This window comes from Chiloscyllium plagiosum, chromosome 24, assembly GCF_004010195.1.
Source record: "Chiloscyllium plagiosum isolate BGI_BamShark_2017 chromosome 24, ASM401019v2, whole genome shotgun sequence".
Taxonomy (NCBI): Eukaryota; Metazoa; Chordata; class Chondrichthyes; order Orectolobiformes; family Hemiscylliidae; genus Chiloscyllium; species Chiloscyllium plagiosum.
The window spans coordinates 52,113,853-52,138,618 of record NC_057733.1 but is presented as its reverse complement, the minus strand read 5'-3'; the positions used below and the strand labels follow the sequence as shown (position 1 = coordinate 52,138,618).

At 41.6% G+C, this 24,766-nt stretch overlaps 2 protein-coding genes across 2 annotated transcripts in view; one reads left to right on the top strand and one right to left on the bottom strand.

The window, feature by feature from the left end:
* adap2 (ArfGAP with dual PH domains 2) overlaps positions 1 to 15,351 on the top strand; it is a 29,749-nt gene extending 14,398 nt beyond the window's left edge. Inside the window, exons 4-11 of the mRNA XM_043715113.1 lie at positions 28 to 116; positions 3,136 to 3,248; positions 8,657 to 8,803; positions 9,172 to 9,255; positions 10,113 to 10,175; positions 11,913 to 11,990; positions 13,549 to 13,777; positions 14,414 to 15,351. Of these exons, the coding sequence (XP_043571048.1) occupies positions 28 to 116; positions 3,136 to 3,248; positions 8,657 to 8,803; positions 9,172 to 9,255; positions 10,113 to 10,175; positions 11,913 to 11,990; positions 13,549 to 13,777; positions 14,414 to 14,445 (835 nt within the window). The 3' untranslated portion in view covers positions 14,446 to 15,351. The remainder of the gene's footprint in view (positions 1 to 27; positions 117 to 3,135; positions 3,249 to 8,656; positions 8,804 to 9,171; positions 9,256 to 10,112; positions 10,176 to 11,912; positions 11,991 to 13,548; positions 13,778 to 14,413) is intronic.
* Positions 1 to 24,766, bottom strand: part of tefm (transcription elongation factor, mitochondrial) — a 101,752-nt gene that overhangs the window by 62,282 nt on the left and 14,704 nt on the right. The gene's annotated exons all lie outside the window — the stretch shown is intronic.

Here is a 24,766-nt window from a genome sequence, read left to right as displayed (position 1 = left end):
TGATGTTCCTCTCTGTCCCCGATCCAGAGTTCTGAAGGAGCAGTGGATTCGAGCCAAATATGAGCGGGAGGAGTTCACTGACATTGTCACTGAGCAACGGGAATCCCCCATATCAGGTACAGGGTTGGGGGGATTGACCCTCCCCTTCATATACAACAACTTGTATTTGCCTAGCACCTTCTCATGCAGTAAAACATTCCAAGAATCTCTGCAGAAGCAGAAATCAGGCAAAAAAATTGTCAAGGAGCCGCAGGGGGAGGGACAGGTAACTTAAAGTCTGGTCAAAGATGAAGTTTTTAAGGCATGCTTTAAAAGACGAGAGAGAGAGAGAGACAGAGAGAGTCCAATCCAAGGGCTTAGGGCTCAAGTGACAGAAGGCAGTGGGCACCAATGGTGGAGTGATTAAAACCAGAAATACTCCATCACGTTATTGGGATTGTATTATAGACCCCCTAACAGTCAGAGGGAAATTGAGAAACAAATTTGCAAGGAAATCTCAGTTATCTGTAAGAATAATAAGGTGGTTATGGTAGGGGATTTTAACTTTCCAAACATAGACTGGGTCTGCCATACTGTTAAGGGTTTATGTAGAGAGGACTTCGTTAAGTGTGTACAAGAAAGTTTTCTGAGTCAGCTTGTGGACGTACCTACTAGAGCAAAACTTGACCTACTCTTGGGAAATAAGGCAGGACAGGTGACTGAGGTGTCAGTGGGGGAGCACTTTGGGGAAAAGGGTAGACCAGATCTAAAAGTTGAAGTTCTAAATTGGAGAAAGGCCAATTTTGACAGTATTAGGCAAGAATTTTCAAAAGCTGATGGGGGCAAATGTTCACAGGTAAAGGGACGGCTGAAAAATGGGAAGCCTTCAGAAATGAGATAACGAAGGTCCAGAGACAGTATATTCATGTTACGGTGAAAGGAAAGGCTGGTAGGTATAGGGAATGCTGGATGACTAAAGAAATTGAGAGCTTGGTTAAGAAAAAGAAGGAAGCATATGTCAAGTATAGACAGGATAGATCGAGTGAATCCTTAGAAGAGTATAAAGGCAGTCGGAGTATATTTAATAGAGAAATCAGTAGGCCAAAAAGGGGACATGAGATAACTTATGGCAAATAGAGTTAAGGAGAATCCAAAGGGTTTTTACAAATAAATTAAGGACAAAAGGGTAACTACAGAGAAAACAGGGCTCCTCGAAGATCAATAAGGCAGCCTTTGTGTGGAGCCGCAGGAGATGGGGCAGATGGGGCAGATACGGAGTATTTTGCATCCGTATTTACTGTGGAAAAGGACATGGAAGAGAGAATGTAGGGAAATAGATGGTGACATCTTGAAAAATGTCCATAATACAGAGGAGGAAGTGCTGATGTTGTGAAACGCATACCTGATCAGGACCTGATCAGGTGTACCCTAGAATTCTGTGGGAAGCTAGAGAAGTGATTGCTGGGCCTCTTAATGAGATATTTGTATCATTGATAGTCACAGGTGAGGTGCCAGAAGACTGGAGGTCAGCTAACATGGTGCCACTGTTTAAGAAAGGTGGTAAGGACAAGCCAGGGAACTATAGACCAGTGAGCCTGACGTTGGTGGTGGGCACGTTGTTGGAGGGAATCCTGAGGGACAGGATATACATGTATTTGGAAAGGCAAGGACTGATTTGGGATAGTCAACATGGCTTTATGAGTGGGAAATCATGTCTCACAAACTTGGTTGAGTCTTTTTGAAGAAGGAACAAAGAAGATTGATGAGGGCAGAGTGGTAGATGTGATCTATATAGACTTTAGTAAGGCTTTCGACAAGGTTCCCCATGGGAGACTGATTAGCAAGGTTAGATCTCATGGAATACAGGGAGAACTAGCCATTTGGATATAGAATTGGCTCAAAGGTAGAAGACAGAGGGTGGTGGTGGAGGGTTGTTTTTCAGACTGGAGGCCTGTGACCAGTGGAATGTCACAAGGATCGGTGCTGGTTCCACTACTTTTCATCATTTATAGAAATGACTTGGATTGATTATAAGAGGTACAGTTAGTAAGTTTGCAAATGACACCAAAATTGGAGGTGTAGTGGACAGCGAAAGTTACCTCAAATTACAATGGGAACTTGATCAGATGGGCCAATGGGCTGAGAAGTGGCAGATGGAGTTTAATTTAGATAAATTGAGGTGCTGCATTTTGGGAAAGCAAATCTTAGCAGGACTTAATATATTTAATGGTAAGTCCTAGGGCGTGTTGCTGAACAAAGAGACCTTGGAATGCAGGTTCATAGCTCTTTGAAAGTGGAGTCGCAGGTAGATAGGATAGTGAAGAAGGTGTTTGTTATGCTTTCCTTTATTGGTCAGAGTATTGAGTACAGGAGTTGGGAGGTCATGTTGTGGCTGTACAGGACATTGGTTAGGCCACTGTTGGAATATTGCATGCAATTCTGGTCTCCTTCCTATCGGAAAGATGTTGTGAAACTTGAAAAGGTTCCAAAAAGATTTACAAGGATGTTGCCAGTGTTGGAGGATTTGAGCTAAAGGGAGAGGCTGAACAGGCTGGGGCTGTTTTCTCTGGAGCGTCGGAAGCTGAGGGGTGACCTATAGAAGTTTATAGAATCATGAGAGTTATGGATAGAATAAATAGACAAAGTCTTTTCCCTGGGGTGGGGGAGTCCAGAACGAGAAGGCATAGGTTTGGGTGAGAGGGGAAAGATATAAAAGAGACCTAAGAGGCAACGTTTTCACTCAGAGGATAGTACGTGTATGGAATGAGCTGCCAGAGGAAGTGGTGGAGGCTGGTACAGTTGCAACATTTAAAACGCATCCGGATGGGTATATGAATAGGAAGGGTTTGGAGGGATATGGGCCGGGTGCTGGCAGGTGGAACTAGATTGGGTTAGGGTATCTGGTCAGCATGGACGGGTTGGACCAAAGGGTCTGTTTCCATGCTGTACATCTCTGACTCTATGACTCAAAAGATCAGAATTAGAGGAGGGTTGTGGATTACAGAGAGTGGTCAAGGCTATGGAGAGATGTGGAAACAAGAGTTTTAAAATGGAGTCATTGATGGTGAATCACTGAGCACCAGGAGAACAGGACTAGTCATGAATTGGAACTGGCATTCTTCAAGGTTCATAGATGTTTCCTTGCTCATTATAAAGGTGACCGTGTCGGTTATCTCTGGAAACGGGGAAAAGACAAAGGAAATTTTCAGAAGCGGAGTTTCCGGCTTTTGGAGAAAGAGGGTGTTATCCAATACTACGCTAAGGAGGAGGTATGGCTCTTGTATCTGTCCCAGTTGTAAAGATTTCTCCCTCTGCCTCAATACATATCACATACCATCTTTACTGCTAGAGGTTGAATTGAACCTGAGCCGAGCTCCACTGACATCAGTAAGGCTGGATATTGACAGTGTCTGTAACAGATGGGTTACCAATCTTCTGAAGTCTTCAAGAATTTGAGTATGATTTTCTGAACATGACTGCATACAAATCCAGCAGAAAAATTTAGTTATCAATGGTGTTTCTCCATGGAAAACTTTTGTTTATTAATTCTAAAAATATTGGAAATGGGAGAAATGCTTCTTGTCTGGAATTGGGGTGCTTAGAGGTCATGTGATAAATAAAGAAATTGGCAAATCCTGAAACTGAGCCTAACAACCACAATATTTTCTTTAGTACAGATTTAACTCCAACCAGTGGAGAGATTTACCCGCCCCCCACCTCCATTTCTTCCCTCTGCCTGATTCGTACTAATTTCAATTTCACTCAAGCTCCTCAATGCCACACTCTATCAAATGCTGTGTTGGTGACATGGACAGTCACACTCATGTCATGGAGGTCAGTTCCTTTGTCCATGTTTAGGCCGAGGTTGCAATTAGAACAACAGCTGAATGGTTCTGGTGGAACCCAAACTGAGCAACAGCGCTCAGGCTATTGGTCTGTAGGTACTACTTGGTTGCACTGTTGATGATACCTTCTATCACTTTGCCAATGACTGACAGTAGCCTGGAGGGTGATTGTCTGTGCTGGTGTTTTTATTTTGCTTTTTTGTGGACAGGACGTACCTGGGCAAGGTTCCATATTTCACATTACCTGACTGAATGCGTGCTACACAATCCCACAAACATTTCAAATCATGCTTTTTAATTTCCAACAGTTAGCCTTTATGTGCCCATTCTTAAGGCAAGTATGTCATAGAGATGTACAGCATGGAAACAGACCCTTTGGTCCAGCCTATCCACACCGACCAGATATCCCAACCCAATCTAGTCCCACCTGCCAGCACCCGGTCCATATCCCTCCAAACCCTTCGTATTCATATACCCATCCAAATGCCACTTAAATGTTGCAATTGTACCTGCCTCCACCACATCCTATGGCAGCTCATTCCATACACGTACCACCCTCTGCGTGGAAAGGTTGCCCCTTAGGTCTCTTTTATATCTTTCCCCTCTCACCCTAAACCTATGTCATCTAGTTCTGGACTCCCCGACGCCAGGGAAAAGACTTGGTCTATTTATCCTATCCATGCCCCTCATAATTTTGTAAACTTCTATAAGATCACCCCTCAGCCTTCGACGCTCTAGGGAAAACAGCTACAGCCTGTTCAGCCTCTTCCTGTAGCTCAGATCCTCCAACCCTGGCAATATCCTTGTAAATCTTTTCTGAATCCTTTCAAGTTTCACAACATCTTTCCGATAGGAAGGAGACCAGAATTGCACACAATATTCCAACAGTGGCCGAACCAATGTCCTGGACAGCCACAACATGACCTCCCAATTCCTGTACTCAATACTCTGACCAATAAAGGAAAGCATACCAAACGCCTTCTTCACTATACTATCTACCTGCGACTCCAAGGAGCTATGAACCTGCACTCCAAGGTCTCTTTGTTCAGCAACACTCCCTAGGACCTTACCATTAAGTGTATAAGTCCTGCTAAGATTTGCTTTCCCAAAATGCAGCACCTCCACCCTCTGTCTTCTACCTTTGAACCAGTTCTGCATCCAAATGGCTAATTCTCCCTTTATTCCATGAGATCTAACCTTGCTAAACAGTCTCCCATGGGGAACCTTGTCGAACACCTTACTGAAGTCCATATAGATCACATCTACTGCTCTGCCCTCATCAATCTTCTTTGTTACTTCTTCAAAAAGCTCAATCAAGTTTGTGGGACATGATTTCCCACGCAGAAAGCCATGTTGACTATCCCTAATCAGTCCTTGCCTTTCCAAATACATGTGTATCCTGTCCCTCAGGATTCCCTCCAATAACTTGCCCACCAGCGAGTTCAGGTTCACCAGTCTATAGTTCCCTGGCTTGTCCTTACCACTCTTCTTAAACAGTGGCACGTTTGCCAACCTCCGGCACCTCACCTGTGACTATCGATGATACAAATATCTCAGCAAGAGGCCCAGCAATCACTTCTCTAGCTTTCCACAGAGTTCTCGGGTACACTGATCAGGTCTTGGGGATTTATCCACCTTTAACCGTTTCAAGACATCCAGCACTACCTCCTCTGTAATATGGACATTTTGCAAGATGTCACCATCTATTTCCCTCCAGTCTATATCTTCCACATCCTTTTCCACAGTAAATACTGATGCAAAATATTCATTTAGTATCTCCCCCATTCTCTGTGGCTCCACACAAAGGCCGCCTTGCTGATCTTTGAGGGGCCCTATTCTCTCCCTAGTTACCCTTTTGTCCTTAATATATTTGTAAAAACCCTTTGAATTTTCCTTAATTCTATTTACCAACGCTATCTCATGTCCCCTTTTTGCCCTCCTGATTTCCCTCTTAAGTATACTCCTACTGCCTTTATACTCTTCTAAGGATTCACTCGATCTATCCTTTCTTTTTCTTAACCAAACCCTCAATTTCTTTAGTCACCCAGCCTTCCCTTTCACCCTGACAGAAATATACTTTCTCTGGATTCTTGTTATCTCATTTCTAAAGGCTTCCCATTTTCCAGCCGTCCCTTTACCTGCGAACATCTGCCTCCAATCAGCTTTCGAAAGTTCTTGCCTAATACCGTCAAAATTGGCCATTCACGAATTTAGAACTTCAACTTTTAGATCTGGTCATCCTTTTTCATCACGAATTTAAAACGAATAGAATTATGGTCGCTGGCCCCAAAGTGCTCCCCCACTGACACCTCAGTCACCTGCCCTGCCTTATTTCCCAAGAGTAGGTAAAGGTTTGCACCTTTTCTAGTAGGTAGGTATGTATATAGTAGGTATGAATCACACTTATCCTCTTTTTTAAATTTCTGATATCTTAATCAATGTAACCATTGGTTATTCAAAGTTCAAAATCACACAAAACCAGGTTATAGTCCAACAGGTTTATTTGGAAGAACTACCTTTCAGAGCACTGCTCCTTTATCAGGTAATCAGGTAGCAGTACTCTGAAAGCTTGTACTTCCAAATAAACTTGTTGGAGTATAACCTGGTGTGATTTTTAACTTTGTTCACCCCAGTCCAACACCGGCACCTCCATATCATTGTTTATTCACTCAGACCCCCGATCTCTCTACTTTACGCAGGTGTTTGCAAATAACAGCTTACATTCTTGTTTTCTTTTCCTTTATTCTTTTATGGAATGTAGCTATCTCTAATTGCTCTTGAATTCAATAAATTGCTAGGCCATTACAAAGGGCAGTTAAAGGTCAATCAAATTGCTGTGGGTCAGGAGTCAAATGTCTGTCAGATCAGGCAAGGACAGCAGACCTCCCTCCCTGAAGAAAATTAGTCTAGTTTTTTAATTCCAGATTTTATGGAAGCTGAATTTCACTATGTGCTGTGGTCAGATTCAATTTCATGTTGCCAAGGTTGCTCTGGATGACTACCTCAGTGATATCAATATGATGTCACCACCTCCCCCAATTAGGACAAAATGTCAAATTGAAACCATTTTTAATGGGCAGCTCAACAGCAGCTGCTCTTATCTTCCAAGTCCCATCTTATTCCCAAAATGTTACTATTTTTAAATTCACTCATTAGTGAGAGAAACTAAGATCTTAGTTGTTCAATTTTTTTTTTGACCCATATCATCTCTCAAATACAATGCCCTTTTCTCTCTCGAATTTCACAGAAATCTGATCCTGTTATTTCCTCAAATTCGTAAACATTTCCCTGAACTGCCCTGACTAGTTTCCTTAGTGTCATGGTCATGGCACATGAAAGAGATGAGTACACTTCCAAAATTAAACAAAGAACAGCAGATGCTGGAGATTTGAAATAAATAAAAGGAGAAATTGTGAGAAAAACTCAATAGGTCTGACACTGTCTGTGGAGAGAGAAACAGAGTTAATGTTTTCAACTCATGTTCATTCTTCAGAACTAGGAACAGCTTCGCTGGTTTACCATCCATAGTCTCTTTGCCTTCCTTTCATTTTCATTCTCTCCCTCTCTGCCTCCACCTATTTGCTCACTCCTACCTCTCCACTCCACCTAGCATCAGCATAAATATCACCTTTACCCAACTGCTTTTAGTTCTGAAGGGCCACTGGACTCGAAACATTTGTTCTTCTCTCCACAGATGCTACTTGACAGACTGGGTTTCTCCAGCATTGTCTGTGTTTATGTCAGAGTACAGATCTGAAGCAGTCTCCACAAAAACGCTTTGCAATCAAATTGTCCATTTGTAATTTTGTCACAATTTTGTCGTGACATGAAACACATTTCAACCTCTTTTGCACTTAATTTAGGGAAGAAGTGAGTCAAAACCAGAAGTTAAATTTGAAACATCAGCAAGTAGCCCCTATTCATTGAATCAAAGCTTTTCTCCGTTCAAATCTTGTTTTGAATTTGTCTCGGAGGAATTTCTCTTTTCCCTCCCTGTTTTTGTCTTTAACGCACAAGGTTTTTACTGTCTTCTTGTTCTTTGAAATTCAAAGTTCACATTTTTGCATTTTTCTTTCTCTTCCCTTTAAATCAGGTTTTATTTTATTAATTCCTGGCAATGTGAGCGTCATTGTAATATTCCCAGTGGTTCCAGTGGGGTCACAACCTCACACTATCCTTCCTTCCTTCCTTCTTGCAACATTGGTTCCAGCTTCACCTAAAAACCATCCTTTTCGTCTGTTTGGCAGCATCTAATGTGGGGCTACTTCTGCACAAATCCTTTGGTCTCACTGACTCAGTCTGTCAATCTGTAGCAGAAGTCAGCTACCTGATATTAAAGCTTCAATAAATTTTAACCCCCCTCTCCAAGACCACACTGACACATTGTTCGTCAGTGAGCAGAGTTCAGCTTCACATCATCTCACCCACCTCCGACATCACCATCCTTCCTACCGCATTGTTTAATTTATATTAAGCAACAGGTTCATCATAGCTACTTTATGAAGTCTAGTGGCCATAATAACATATATATACATGCTTAAATGCAGAGAAGGAACGTAAAATAGCAAATTACGAATTTATTTTGTTTACTTGGAATCTGTTAAAAAAAAAACAGATGACATGAAAAGAGCAGATGTCATTCCATAGTTGCACATCTCTCCATCTCTCCCATGCTCGACTCCATTTCATCCCAGGCTGACTCCTTCAGGATAATTCCGATATTCCAGCTGTTCAGGATCTGATATCCCATGGAGAAACCACACAAGTACAGTGTGAGAAGAGGAAAGCAGGCAGAGGTGTTACAAATGAAACAACACAATCTGTTTTAACAGGATAAAGAGCCAAAAGGAGTCATTCACGTGTCAGAGCTTAATGCCACATTCCAGCCAGAAAAAATTGGCAATCCAAATGGGCTGCAAATCACCTACCTGAAAGATGGGCGTACCAGGAGTATGTTTGTCTACCACAAAAACGGCAAGGTAAGGGAGGGTCTAACAGCCTCAAAAGCTCCACAGCAAACAGAAGCTACACATTCCTCAGTGTCTCTCTGTCCCAATCCTGATCCACTCTCAATATGACCCCCCCCCCCCCCCCCCCCCACCGTCTGTCTGTCTGTCCCAATACTGACCTTCTCTCACTCTCTGTTCAAGTACTAATCCACTCTCAATACTGACCCTCTGTCGACATGACTCTCCCTCTCCCAGTCTATCTGTCTCAATACTGACCCTCTTTCTATATTGACTCTCTCTCTGCCCCAAAACTGACTTTCACTCAATGCTGACTCTCCCTCTTTTTCTCTGTCTGTCTGTCTCAGTCCTAATGACTGACTCTCCTGTTTTGTTCCTAGGACATTGTGGATTGGTTCAATGCAATCAGGGCAGCCCGTTTCAGATATCTGAAAAATGCTTTCCCTACAACCAGTGACACAGAGGTGAGCTCACATATGTGTGAATCATATATTGACAAAGAGCTGCAAAGATACAGAGAAACACATAACGTAAATGAACACATAAAATGTAGAGTAGGCCATTTGGACTTGCTTGGTCATTCAACAACAACACTGTTGATCTTCTACATCACCTGCACATTTACACCCTCTACTCCGAGTGCCCACCATCCTATCAGAGTTTATCTGGCTCCACCTATGCAACCCTGTTCAATAACATGCACATAGACACCCACCAGGCCATGCACACGGACGGATACATCTATGGACATAGCCATGGACACACACTGAGATGCACATACACACACACGATCACATGGATACGCACAGACATGCACACAAAGATACAAACATATGGACATACATAAACACTTCCAGATGAAGACACTATGAATAACACAAACAATTGCATAAACACAGGCTTTGAAATGTACATATGCACAAAATACACTATGCAAATACCAGTATATACAGATATATGCATAGATACTTTCACAAATTTATACATACATTAACAGAGCCACATACTTCACATTATAGAGTCTGGAGGCTGCTTTACAAATGGTTTAGAAAATGTTTGATTGAGGGGGAAATTACCCCAGAACTAACGAGAATAGTTGAATTCTTAGAATACACTTTTTAAAATGATAGCATGAGGTAGCATGAGGATACCTCTGGGAACAGGGAAGTCAGTTCAGCAACAGGATTCAGATCTCCCTAGATGGAAGAATTAAAATGAGCTAATGGTAGCTGTGAGAAAGGACCACGACTGGACCACTGTTTCATGTGTCTGTATAGTGTGTCTACTGAACTGATGGATTTTTATATTGTTATTTTCTCAGCTCATACCAAAATTAACGAGAAATTATTTAAAGGAGGGATATATGGAGAAAACTGGCCCCACGGTATGTACATTGTGCATTACAGAATAAATATGATGCGCTTATTGTAGAAATGGTAAATCTTTCATGGAATTGCTGTGTTCTTCCAGCCTCCTGCTTTTCTAAAATGGGGCGACACGGTGGCACAGTGGTTAGCACGGCTGCCTCACAGTGCCAGAGACCAGGGTTCAATTCCCGCCTCAGGCGACTGTGTGGAGTTTGCACATTCTCCTCATGTCTGCATGGGTTTCCTTCGGGTGCTCCGGTGTCCTCCCACAATCCAAAAATGTGCAGGTTAGGTGAATTTGCCATGTTAAATTGCCCACAGTGTTATGTGAAGGGGTAAGCATAGGGGAATGGGTCTGGGTGGGTTGCGCTTTGGCGGGTCAGTGTGGACTTGTTGGGCCAAAGGGCCTGTTTCCACACTGTAAGTAATCTAATAAAATACATGACACTCTCAAAATTTGAGGAACTTTATATCTCACACTATACAATGTATTCTTCTCTGCTTTAAGACTACAAAATCTAATTGCGTACAGAAGGGTGAGATTAGTTGGTGTTTAAGTAGTCTTTCCAGGAAGGCTTTCTCAGGAATTTGAAATTAATTTTTAATACTTTTTAAAAATATGATCCAGAAATTTGGATATAGTCAACAACTCTTGCAATAAAACTAGAATCATCAATTAACTATATCGCCGTCAAGGGAGATTCCCAGAACAGTAGACACAGAATAGCAAACATTCAAGTGCTCTGGTCAGCAGTGTCATTGCTTTTATGTCAGATGTTCCAGAGCATTCTCTCTGGCTAGCGCACTCAGGATACGAGGAGAATTTGGAGGATCACCTTACCATACTAGCTCTGATCAGGAATCCCTCTCTATCTTGGAGGTAGGAATTTATGAAAGGACTAATGCAGAACACTAAAGCTATATATAAAACAAATAAAGCACTGAGATTCATTTTGAGAAGGATGGAATTGAAAAGCAGAGAAGTTGTATTAAACAAAAAAACAAATTACTGCAGATGCTGGAAATCAGAAACAAAAACAGAAATTGCTGGAAAAGCTCAGCAGGTCTGGCAGCACCTGTGGAGAGAAAGCAGAGTTAAGGTTTCAGGTCCAATGACCCTCCTTCAGAACTGACTGTAGCTGAGGAAAGGTTGGTATTTATTCTGAAGATGGAGTGTGGCAAGGGGATGGAGTAAACTTATATAAATCTTGGTTACATCACATTCAGAATAGAATTCTAACTCCATATTTTAAGTAGTACATAGAGGCAAATGCAAGGACATTAATCATAGCTAGAACATTTTAAAATTTTGGTAAAGGATGAACAGGCTGAAGATCTTATCTCCAAGGTTTGATAGGGAAGATGTTTCTATTTGTTGGTGACCAAACCAAGCAGACAGTTACTAAAGAAATTTAGCAAAATCATCTTAAGGAACGTGGAACAAAAAAATAAGGGAAATGCATTCAAGGGAAAACTCAATAACTATCTGAGGGGGAAAAGGAAAAGAATGATGCAGAGCTGTGGTCAGATCAAGTAAGGTGAAGGAGGCTTGTGGACTAGAAACATCAGCATGGGTCAAGTGTTGAAAGACTCACTTCTATAATGTAATTCTATGTAAATTGAACCTTATTTCGTCTGATATATATTAAAATGTTAAGAAAACTAAATATACATGTAAAGCATTCAAGTGTCAAAAAGACAGAAATTTCATCATATACCATAGAAATAAACTGAAGTATGGCCCTTTCCTTCAGCAAAAGGAACCTTTTAAGAGAAGATGGTTCACACTGGATATTCAGGATCGTAAACTGCTGTACTTTAAGGAACCGCTGGTAAGTGCTCAGAAAGGCAGTAGTTGTCGAAGCATGCCAGGGACAGCAAAACACCCAAGGGCTGATACATCACTCAATGAAGTACACCACTGTTGGTGTCAGATTGATCTAAGATTCATACAATGGCAACAAGAACACGATTCCTCTCAACCTTTGACATGATTGTTCCTCAGATGAGGTGAGAAGAGTTACTGAGATGCTAAATGAATCATAGGCTATTTTAAGGAATTGGCTCAATGGGATCTTTAAATATCTTGCTGTTAATATAAATTAATGTAAACACATGAAAATTAACATTAAAAGTATAACAGGGGCAGTGGGCTACTCTACCCCTTGTGCCTGCTATACCATTCAAAGAGGTCAAGACTGATGTGTGAAATAACTCCACAGAGTATCCCAACACAAAGTCACCCTTTATCTACACGTGCAAAGTCTTTGACACTGGTCCAGCTCCTTCAGAGTCAGCTCAGTGAACAGAAGCCCTGACACTCCTGTTTATGTCTGTCAGCCAGGGCTCCTTAATTGTCCCACATTAACACCATCTGGCATTATAACTACTGCAATCTGATTACTCCACATCTTTAGCTTCTTCCCTGATAACTTTTTATCCACTTTTACTGTAAAAACAGTCAAGGATTCTGTTGCCACCATCTTTTGAGGAATACAGTTCAAAAAACTCACATATCAAGACTTTTTTTTTTCAATTCCGGATTAATTCATTGAATTCCAATTCCAAGTGCTGCTGTGGTGAAATTGGAATCAGTGTCCCTAGATCATTTGCCAGGGTCTCTGGCAGATTAATTCAGTGATAACACATTATCCCTAACACAATCTGAACAGCTGCTCTGTGTTTGTTATCAATTGACAGATAATCTGATAGCATCAGTTTCCCACAGGAGTAATTTGAAATCGAAATCCCTATTGGTTGGTGAGGCTCAGTGTCATGTGTTTTCACTGTGGGATCATCGGGATTAGCTATTGCCCCATCTTCCTCCTTGTCATATTGGACTTGCCGAAGGCTGGCATGCTGTCTTGACCAAGATGGAAGTTGTGGGTTTAAGCTCCACTCCAGGGCAGTACTGAGGGAGTGCTTTACTGTTGGAGATGCTGTCTTTCAGAGGAGATGTTAAACAGAAGCCCCGACTGTCCCTGCAAGGAGTCATACAAGAACCCATGACACGACGTCAAAGAAGAACAGTGAGCCTTTCCCTGTATCCTGATTCAATCAATTTATCCGTGAACCTACCACAAGTAGTAATAGACATGAAAAAACACAACAGACACCAGAAATCTGAAATAATCACAGAAATGCTGGAAATAAATCCTCAGCAAATCTGGGAATTTGCATGAAGAATGATATGGAATTCACATTTTTGATCAAAGATCCTTCTGTCAGAACTCACTATCAACAAATGATGTGGTCATGGTCACATTGCTGTGTGGGAGGAGCCAGGCTGGGCACAAATTGGGTTTCCCGCAGTCACTTCAGTTTTACTGATGGCAAAAACCTTTGGGACATTGAGCTTAACAGCGCTTTTCACAAAGTTCTTTCTTTCAGGATGCCTATGCACAAGGCGAGGTGTTCATTGGGCATTCACAGTATGGGTATAATATTCTGGAGGGCCTCCCACCCGGTGTGAAAGGCAATAAATGGAACTTGGGGATAACGATTGAGACGCCAGAGCGGAAGTTTGTATTTACCTGCAAAGATGCTCAGGATCTCAAGGAATGGATTGTAGCTTTCAAAGAAGTGATATTCAAGCCAATGTGCTCCCAAGATTACACAGGTAAGAACCACAATTTTAAACTTCTGATTTTAACATGCCTTTTTGTGTTCCTCGTGCTAATCCAACACAGCCCAGATACTTGAGGGAGTTGGGTGTTACACTGATAGGACCACAGTATCACACAGCCAATAGGCTGACAGGGCTAGTTCTGCGTGAAATTGGTATATGATTCCATGTTGCTGTTTTTCAGCAATAATTGCAGCCAGATAGCATCAGGAGCTATTCACCACTCGGGTCATCGTGTCTGTATGATACGTTTGCCTTGTCCGGTGGACAGTATGCCAGACCAGCCCTCTGCCCGGTATGTTGTTCAATTCTGTGGTTTGGGGTGCAGACTCTAATGCCTCTAACTGGCGCATCTGAGACAATCGCCTCAGCACAGAAATGGGAGCAAACCTGAACCTAGAACCCCACTTCCCATGGACCAGAGGGCATCCCACATTCTCACCAAGTCTTCATGATTGTCCAATTCAGACATATTCCTGGCTCAGAAAATCCTCAGCTATTCTGACTTTTGAAAACAAGAACACAGTAGGGTGAAAACACAGCATCATCAAAATAAGATGTAGTAAAGGAGTAAATAACCCAAGCTGGTTCTTGTGTTCTGTTTGACCAACTAACACTTTTATTTTTCAGTTGAGGCCTCTTTAAGACGGAAGCAGAGGTGATGATAACTCAAAAAAAGTGGTGGCCAGACTCCGAACAGGGCATTCCATTCAGAAGATAGTCTGCAAATAGTAAGGGGGAGGCACTCTTCATTTGGATAATCCCCATTTGCTCTGAACAGACATTGAACAAACATGAACGCTGGTTAACACACAATGTCTGTTACATTCTGGGCTTTGAACACAGATACTCAAGCCCAAGGAAAGCTATTACTCCTGTATCAGTGTTCCAACTTGTCCATCGGGCACTCTGCCAACATCTGGTCCTACTGAAAGCACCCATTACAATTCAGTTACTCAAGTACCAACAGTTCATGAAGTGTTGTAACTATAGCTGTACATCCTGCAGATCAGGAACAGAATCAGCAAGATTTCTGGGAGGCATTCTTCTGTACCAAAAAATTTGGAGTACAAGAAAACCAGAAGTGAAACCCCAATGCCATTATTTCAGAGTCTGCTGACACTCCCGGTTTTGGACAATACGGATATTTGCTGCATCATAAACCCATGTGCCAGAATCCATAGAGGAGGAAACTGGGAAATGAACAATTCTTCACCACCTTCTGTTTTATTGGGTGGGGATCTTAGTGTGCAGCCTCTGAATAGATACATTCTGGAATTATAAAACACTACAGTCAGGAGTTTCCATGTGCAGTGTTTGCTTCTGATGAAAAATGGGCTACATTGTACATTAGTAAAATGATTCCTTCAGGAGCTTTCCACAATAATTGTGGTTCCCCACAGACAGACTAGGGGCCATACTGCTATTTGAAATGAAATTGGGGACCCACAGTCTGTAGGGCTCCATCTCTGTAAAATGTGAAACATTTTTAAAACAGAATAATTTGATTATTCATTCTGGTTACTCTTTGTTCTTTATGAATGTAATAAAGAGAATTCCAAACAAAAAAGGTGGAAATATCTTGAAGGAGCATGGTGTTTACTTTAATTCCATGTTTTATTTGGTTTTTGATAAAATCAGCAGTCTGGTACTGGTGTACAATACAGGTCGGAGATTCTCATTCAACACCTGTTCTCATCTCACAAAGGAAAGATCTTCTGAATCCTGGTTGGATATTTTACAAAGGATGGCCTTCACTCTTCCTGCTCTCTTTTAAGGGGGGGGGGGGGGCACACACGGTGGTTCAACATGTTTATGGTCAGGTGGGGTTTCTCTTTCAGCACCAAGAAAAATGCAGGAAAAAAAACTTGTCTTTTCTCACACTAGTTGCCTTTAAAAAGACTTTGTGGTATACACTGTGCCTGCCACAAAAACCTGGAGAGAAGGGATTGAAAATCCAAAGTCCTGGTAAGCAAAAGGAACCCTGTGGAGTGATGTGAGTGAGCTGTGAAGTCCAGTATTTCCTCAACTCAAATCCATTTCTTTTCTTTTTTAGTTTGCATATGTGTGCGCGCATAGGAATTTTAAAAGGGGATTAGACTTTAACAAGTAAAGGCATAAATTGATAGCTTTATTGCAAAGAGTTTGAAGCTAAAATTATTTGCCTAGCTACTTACTGAACCAAAGTGTTTTGTGATTCTTATACATGCTTTTCATCCAAATAATTATCTAATGTCCTCTTGACTGCTTCTTTTGCAAATTACTCTAAATCCATGCCCTCTCATTCCTTTCACAAGCATGAACAGCTTCTCCCTATTTATCCAACTCAGCCAGGTCATGATTTTGAAAATGTTAACGACCTTCTCTCCAAGGGGAACAGTTCCAACTTTTCTAATCTTTCCTCATAACTGATTTTTCTCATTCCTGGGACCATTCCTGTAAACCACTTTGGCATTCTCTCCAATGTGTTCATTTCCTTCTTGTAATGTAACACCCACAACTGTATACAACACTCCAAATGAAGTCTATTAAGTTTCTTATATTAGTTCAACATCACCTTCTTACTCTCATATTCCATTCCTCTATTAATACAAAGTTGAGGACACTATAAACTTTACTAACTGCCCTTGCTACCTGTCTTGCCATCTTCAGTAATGTGTAAATAAACATCCAGGGCCCTCTGATCCTGCATCCCTTTAGAAATGTACCCCTATTTCATACTGCCCTTCATACCAGAATGCATCATCTCTCATTTCTCTGCATTGAATCATATCTACCACATATCTGCCCATTCACCCAAATTGTCCATGGCTTTTGGAGTTCTACACAGTGCTCCTCAGTTTACAATTCTTCCAAGTTTTATGTCATCTGCAAACTTTGAAATTACCCCCTGCACACAAAGATCTAGATCACTGAATAAATGCCAGAAAAAACAAGTGTCTCAATACCAACCTTTGTTTTAGTTCACTACAAACCTTCACCCAGCCCCAAACATATCCACAATTACAGCTTCATATCACTCAGCCAATCTTGTATCCATATCTCTCCTGACCCTTTTAGTCTATGACCTATAACTTTCCTCAAGTCTATTGTATGGCATGATATCAAATGTCTTCTGGAAGTCCACATACACATCAACACTATCACCTTCATCGAGCCTGTTACCTCTTAAAAAAACACCAGCCACCTTTTCCATGCAATCACTAACTCTCGCCCAAATAACTGGCTCAAGAAGCTTTCCCACTTGAGACATTAAGTTAATTGTTCAGCTTATCCTTTCAACCTTTCTTGAACAAGGCTGTAATACTTGCAATTTTCTAGTCTTCTATGGAAGACTGAAAGGATATATAGCACCTCTTCTATGGAAGACTGAAAGGGTATGGCCAATGTCCCTGCAATTTCTACACACACTTCCTTCAAAATACTTGGATGCATCTCATGATCCCAGCGCCGACAGTCTATTCAAGACTTCTTCCTTAAGTTTTGAATTCTTCTAGCTACAGTACCCTCATCACTATGGCCTGAATATCATCCCTCTTGTTAAAATCAGACACAAAGTTTTCATTTAATGTTTTGGGGCCAATCCCTTCATTTCTCCTGAATCAACCCATCTCCTTTTACCAACTTTTGTATATCTATTTGGATATCTATAGAAAACATTTGGACATCCTTTTATGTCTGCTGCCAGTCTTTTCAAATCATTCCTCTTTGGTCCTCTTGCCTATTCACCTCCCCTCTGAACCTTCAGCAACCATTTAGATTCTCAATTTTATTTTCTCCCTGACGTCAGCTGACTTTTCCTCCTTTGTCCTAATTTCTACCTCCGTTGTCATTCAGAGCGCTCTGGATTCGTTTATCCTACCTTTCCTATTGCAGAAATGTACCTTGACTATACCCAGCTGAAAATGTGTTGCTGGAAAAGCGCAGCAGGTCAGGCAGCGTCCAAGAAGCAGGAGTATCGACGTTTCGGGCATGAGCCCTTCTTCAGGAATGAGGAAAGTGTGTCCAGCAGGCTAAGATAAAAGGTAGGGAGGAGGGACTTGGGGGAGGGGCATTGGAAATGCGATAGGTGGAAGGAGGTCAAGGTGAGGGTGATAGGCCAGAGTGGGGGTGGGGACAGAGAGGTCAGGAAGAAGATTGCAGGTTAGGAAGGCGGTGCTGAGTTCGAGGGTTGGGACTGAGACAAGGTGGGGGGGAAGGGGAAATGAGGAAACTGGAGAAATCTGAGTTCAGCCCTTGTGGTTGGAGGGTTCCTAGGCGGAAGATGAGGCGCTCTTCCTCCAGCCGTCGTGTTGCTATGGCCTGGCGATGGAGTCGACCAAGGACCTGCATGTCCTTGGTGGAGTGGAAAGGGGAGTTGAAGTGTTGAGCCACGGGGTGTTTGGGTTGTTTGGTCCGGGTGTCCCAGAGGTGTTCTCTGAAACGTTTCGCAAGTAGGCGGCCTCATCTCCTCTTTGAAGGTAATCCAGGGGGATCCAAGATGGCGGCAACCCAGCAAGTCTGAGTCTATAGTGCTCCTCCCAAGACTTGGGCAAAGTGGGCCACCCACCCCCACCACACTCACCAAATCATTTAAAATAGCTGTTTAATTTAATTAGTTGCTCAGTATTAAATTTAAACAATCTAATCTTTAGTAAAAATGACTAAAGGGAAGGGAGCCCGCAGCTCTCAGCAAGCAGGAACCCCTCCCCACCCTCTCCAGCTGCAGCAGAGGCGTCCGCAGCCGCTTCGAGGGACTTACCTACAGTGAAAAGTCTTGTGGAAATCATCTCCAAACTGGATGCGAAGATCGATGCTTTCATTGAAGAATCCCGAAGTTGATGGGACTCACTCTCGGCCGCGCTGCAAAAGCACGATTGAGACATTAAAGAAATCGAGCGCCGAGTCGGAGGGGCGGAGCTAAAGGCCGCGACCTCCGAAACTACAGCGCAATTGGCCGTGGATCAGGTCTGGACTCTCGAACAGCGAGTCCGAACCTTAGAGAATCACATTGACAACCTCGATAATCGAGGTCATCGAAAAAATATTCGTTTGCTGGGGCTTCCGGAACAGGAAGAGGAAGGCCAGCTTACAGCGGTTCTCGAGCAGTGGCTGCCACAGCTTTTAGATCTGGAAGCTGGATCAGGCCAGGTAAGGGTAGAATGGGCCTACCAGATCGCAATACGCGGGCCCGGCTCGAACCAGCGCCCACGCCCGGTCCTGTTTCGGCTGCAGAGCTATAGGGAGAGGCAGTTACTCCTGGAAGCCTCTAGAAATCTTGGAAAAGATTCCCAAGCCACGATCTATAAAGGATCCAAGATCCTGTTATTCCAGGACTTTTCCCCAGCTCTGGTCCGAAAGAGGAAGGCATTCGATGAGGCGAAGAAGTGTTTAAGGGACTTAAACATTCAGTACTCCTTACACTACCCAGCGACACTACGCTTTAACCATGAAGGATCCGTGTATAACTTTGGATCGTCAGAAAAGGCTAAGGAATTTTTCGACTCTCTTAAATAAATTGTAAGAAATAATGGATGTTGGTTTGCCTTTCCCCCACTCCAGTTTATATCCCCCCCCCCCCCCTTTTTCTTACCTTACTGTTTAATATTATCGTGGGGGGTGGGGAAAGGGATTTATTTATTTGTTCTCTATTTAACGATTTTCTCCCCCCCTTGGGGTTGTTTTTTTTAATTGTTCTTCTATGTATGTATGTGGGTATGTATAAATATAAATATGTATGTATGTGCATGTGTGTATAAGTCAGGGGGTTTAGTTAATGTTGGTGGGGGGAGGTGGTTACCTTATTCTATTTTACCTGTCTCTAGGAGCGGGGTTGTTTTCCCTTGTTATTTTGTATTATTATATTTAATTATTATTTGTTGAGGCTGTAATTTTATAGTTATATATGTTTATACATGGTATTAACATTACCAAATATATCCAGGTGTTGGTGTGGGTGGGGGTAGGGTGTTCACTGTTAATTTTAGTTTTGTATTATATCTGAATTCTCCTCATCCTATTGAGGAGCGCTTGGGTCAAGGGTAGGGCATTGGTTGGGAGAGGATACGATGGACCTTTGGAAAGGAAGTGATACCCCCTGGGAACAAGGGGGAAAATCTCCATTTAAATAAGTTTTATTTTTTTTTATTATTTAGAAGTAGTTTTTTTATTATACTGTTGTTAGTGTATTAGAGAGCCTTTATTTTTGTAAATTTTATATGCTCTACGCTCGGGATGTTCTGCATAAGGTTTCCCCTCCCGAGGGATCTCGGATTTGCCCAGATGATTATGGTTGATCAGTCAGTTAAGTGGTGCACGTGGAATGTCAAGGGGAGTAATTTGCCAGTCAAAAGGAAGAAAATATTATCAAACCTCAAGAAAGAAAGAGTTGATATAGCTCTCCTACAGGAGACACACTTGTTGGATAAAGAACACTTGAAATTACGACAGGGTGGATTTGATCAGGCCTTTTTTTCTTCTTTTAGCTCAAAAAGTAGGGGAGTTGTTATTCTTGTTCGGAAGAATTTCCCTTTCAAAATCCTAAATCAGACAAATCTGATTAAAGCCCTTATAAATGGAGAGGAATATGGGATTTTAAATTTGTACTGCCCCCCCCCCGGGCAACCCATCAATGATGTCGGAGACCATCAAAGCTTACGCGTGAGGTTTGATCATCGCCTACTCAGCGACCCAGAAAAAATTAAAGGGAGAACAGCAGCATCTGCTCGAAGCTCGCTTAAAAGCAGCTGAAACAGCATACGCTGATAGACCTTCTATTATTACATTGCAAAGGATTACGGCCCTTAGGACAGCTCTAAACACTACGCTTACCCAAACGGCTAAGAGGGAAATATTATTTGCAAAACAAAGGCTATATGAATTTGGCGATAAACCGGGTAGATACTTAGCATTTCTTGCAAAGAAAAAAAAGGCCCCTCAAACTATCACGTCTATCAAGGAAAGCAGGGGTACTTTGACTCATGATCATAAAAAGATTAACGCAATCTTTAAAAAATTTTATTCTAATTTATATAAATTGCAGGATTGTGAAGACAGGACTAGGAGGATGCAATCATTTTTGAAAAATTTGACCTTTCCGGGCCTAACTCCGGAACAGGTATCGGTCCTAAATGCTCCCCTAATAGTCCAAGAAATACTTGACGCAATCAGGCAACTTCAGAGCAGTAAGGCACCTGGCCCAGATGGTTTTCAAGCTGAATTCTATAAAGAATTTACAGGAATATTGGCTGGTCCACTTATGGACATGTATAACTCCGCATACAGTCAGGGCTGTCTCCCGCCTTCGCTGAAAGAGGCAAATATCTCTCTTATCCTTATAAAAGCAAAGGTCCCAGAAGATTGTACGTCATACAGACCAATATCCTTGCTAAATGTAGATTTTAAAATCCTTTCTAAAACGTTAGTATCGAGACTAGAGGAAAATCATTACGGATCACTGTAAAAACCCTATAATAATAAACACCATTAAAGCTTGGAATATAATGTGGCAAAATGAGGGCAACTCACATAAAACATCCCCCTATGCGCAGATAGTGGGAGCATGGGGATTCCAACCGGGGTTTACAGACACCACTTTTAAACTCTGGAGATCCAGGGGTATCTCATGTCTAGGGGACCTATTTAAAGATGGGGCCCTGATGTCTTTTGAACAGCTGCGTCAGAAATTCGGATTACCTAATGGAGACCTCTATCGATACTTCCAAATTCGAGACTATATACAGAACAAGACCACGTTATTAGATAGTCTTTATAAATCAGATAGAGAATGTAGAGTACTACGACCAATGGGGGTATCCTCCATCAGTACTATTTATCATTTACTACATGATGAAGTATCGGGAGATATGGACAATCTGCTTAAAACATGGGATCAGGAATTGGGACTAGAAATCTCTATAGAAATGTGGAATGACATTTGGGAAAACGCCAGAAGAATCACCAACTGAACAGAACTCAGGCTATCCAGCTAAAGATACTTCGTAGGGCCCATATAGCACCGGCTCGATTGGCAAAATTTAAGGCAGGAGCATCTCCAATGTGTCCCAAATGTAAAATAGAGGTGGGCACTCTTGTACATTGCCTATGGACCTGTCATAAGATCCGTAGATACTGGACTAAAGTAGCAAGTACCCTGACAGAAATTTTAGGAACTGAAATTAAAGTGGACCCTGTATCTCTCCTTTTGGGCTTTTCGAACTTTCCCTCCCTTGACATGCACGGGAAAAGACTATTTTCTATTCTCTCTTTCTGTGCAAGGAAAAATATTTTGGTAAACTGGGTGACTGAGGGCCCCCCTGGACTTTCAAATTGGCACAGATTAATTATGGAATGTATTCCCCTTGACTTCCTTACAAATATGGTGCACCAAAAGACCGAATTATTTTATAAAATATGGCAGCCCTTCTTGAATTATATGAATACAGATATTTTGGCTATCCTAACAAGGGCTTTTATTTAATTGAGATTACGAACCTGGCTGGTCCAGGGCCCCTTAAGAGAGGAATCCCGCACGAATACGGGTTTTTTTTACATTTGATGTTAACACATTCCGAGTATGTATCTCACTACCCAATTTCTGGGTTATCAGTTGTTTTTTTTTTCCTCTTTCTCTTATTTGAATAATGTAAGAGACTTAAATATACACTCTGGTTAGTTGTAGGTTAGATTAGTAGTTAGATTGAGTTTTGTTTTTTTCCTCGGTATTTTTCTTTTGTTAAATTTTGGCTATTATATATTTAAGATTTAATTGTATATCAATGTTTGTACTTGAGGGTTTTGTTTATTTTTGTAAACTTGTAAAAATGTTAAATTTCTAATAAAAATATCTATTAAAAAAAAGTAATCCATTGTTCAGTTACTGTTTGCCTCCACCACCCCTCATTCCAGTCAGTCATTCACTAAAAGATTCTCAGTCTTTGTTTGCATAATTAAAGTTTCCCATTAAAACTATTCTATAATGTTCACATCTCTAATTTACCTGCTTATCTGTTCCCCTGCCTCCTTTCGACTAGTTGGTCATCTTTAGACTACAAATAGAATTCAATTGAATCTTTTATGTTCCTTAGTTCTAGCCAAACTGATTCTATTCTTCAACCGTCAGACATTCTTTGTCCTTAACTAATACTATACTGTTAACCTTCCTCCTTTCTTGAACATCTTGAACTCAGGAATATCTAATACCCAGTCTTGCCGTTCCTGAGCCAGATCACATCAATCAGTCACTTTATATATCAAGAGTCATACAGCACGGAAACAGTCCCTTTGGTCCAACAAGTCCATGCTGACCATAATCCCAAACTACACTAACCCCACCTGCCTGGATTTGGCCGATGTACCTCCAAACATTTCTTATTCATGTACTTATCCAATTGCCTTTAAACATTTAACTGTACCCACATCCACCATTTCCTCTGCAAGTTTGTTTCACAAACCACTAAAAGATTGCCCCCATGTCTTTAAAATCCTCCTCTGACCTTAAAAAACATGCCATCCAGTCTCAAAATATCCCAAAAGTAAAAGATACCTACCATTCACCTTATCTATGCCCATGATTTTATAAACCTCTACAGTCATCTGTATCATCTTTTAAAAATACTGGATAATTTCACACTTGCACCATCTACCACCTCTGTATCCTTTGTCCTCCCCAAAGTTCATTTTTTAAACTTCACTTCATATCATCAGAAACTTGAATATACTACCTTGGTTCCCTCATCAAGATCAGTATTGCAAACTGCAACTATCAAAAGCCCAAGTCTAAATCCTTGTGCCACTCCACAATTTACAATATAAAGCCTGAAATGGGCCATTTCTATTGTTTAATTAACCAAGTGTCAAGCTCATCCACAGCAACCACAATCCCATGAGCCCAAATTGCTGTGTACCACTTGGTTGAAGCCTACTGAAAACTTAACTTCATAAAATGCCGCCCTTCAAGCCTTCCCCACTATTCAATATGATTATGGCTGACCATCCCACTCAGTACCCCATTCCCATATCCTTTGATCTCATTAATTCCAAAGACTATATTTACAACCTTCTTGAAAGTCTTCAATGTTTCAGCCTCAACAGTTTCCTGTGGCATATCATTCACAGGCTCACACCTCTCTGGGTGAAGAATGTTCTCACCTTTATCCTAAAACACCTACCCCGTTTCCTAAGACAGTGACTCCTGTTTCTGGACTCTCCAGGAATCAAGATATCCCTCCGACATCTACCTTGTCTAATTAGGTTAGAATTTCATAAATTTGCAGTCTACCATGCAAAGCCTTTTCAAAAGCCTGAGTGAAGTCCATCTAGATCACATGCAGTGCTGTCTTCATCAATCCTCTCATTACTTCTTCTTCAAAAAAGTTAGAGACATGATTTCCAACACAAAGTCATGCTGACTATCCCTAATTAAACCACACGGACTCTGGACCACCTTTTTTAAAAACCAACTCTATCCCTAATTAGTCCTTGCCTTTCCAAATATATAAGTCCCTCTCAAAAATCGCTAATATGTAAATCCTGTCACTCAGGATCCCTCCAACAACTTGCCCACCACTTATGTCAGGCTCACTGATCTATAGCTCCCTGGCTTTTCCTTATCACATTTCTTAAATAGTGGCACCTCCAGTCTTCCATCACCTCACCTGTGGCTACCGATGATACAATTATCTCAGCGAGGAGCCCAGCCATCACTTTTCTCAGTTTTAGGAATGTCACTGTCCATCTTAATGAAGAACCGACATCACACTCCACCTTAAGAATTTGATACGTTCAACATGGTCTTCTTCCCCAAGGAGAAAACTTACGAACATTTCAGCAGACTGCTGAGATGGTAAATTTGTTCTACAAGGAGAAATTGAAGAGTTTGGGCCTGCACGTGAGTTTGGAACAGTGAAGGGTAACCACAATAGAGGAGATACAGAAAGGAGACAGTGAGGACTGCAGATGCTGGAGATCATAGTGAAAAAGTGCCACATTTCTGAAGAAGAGCTT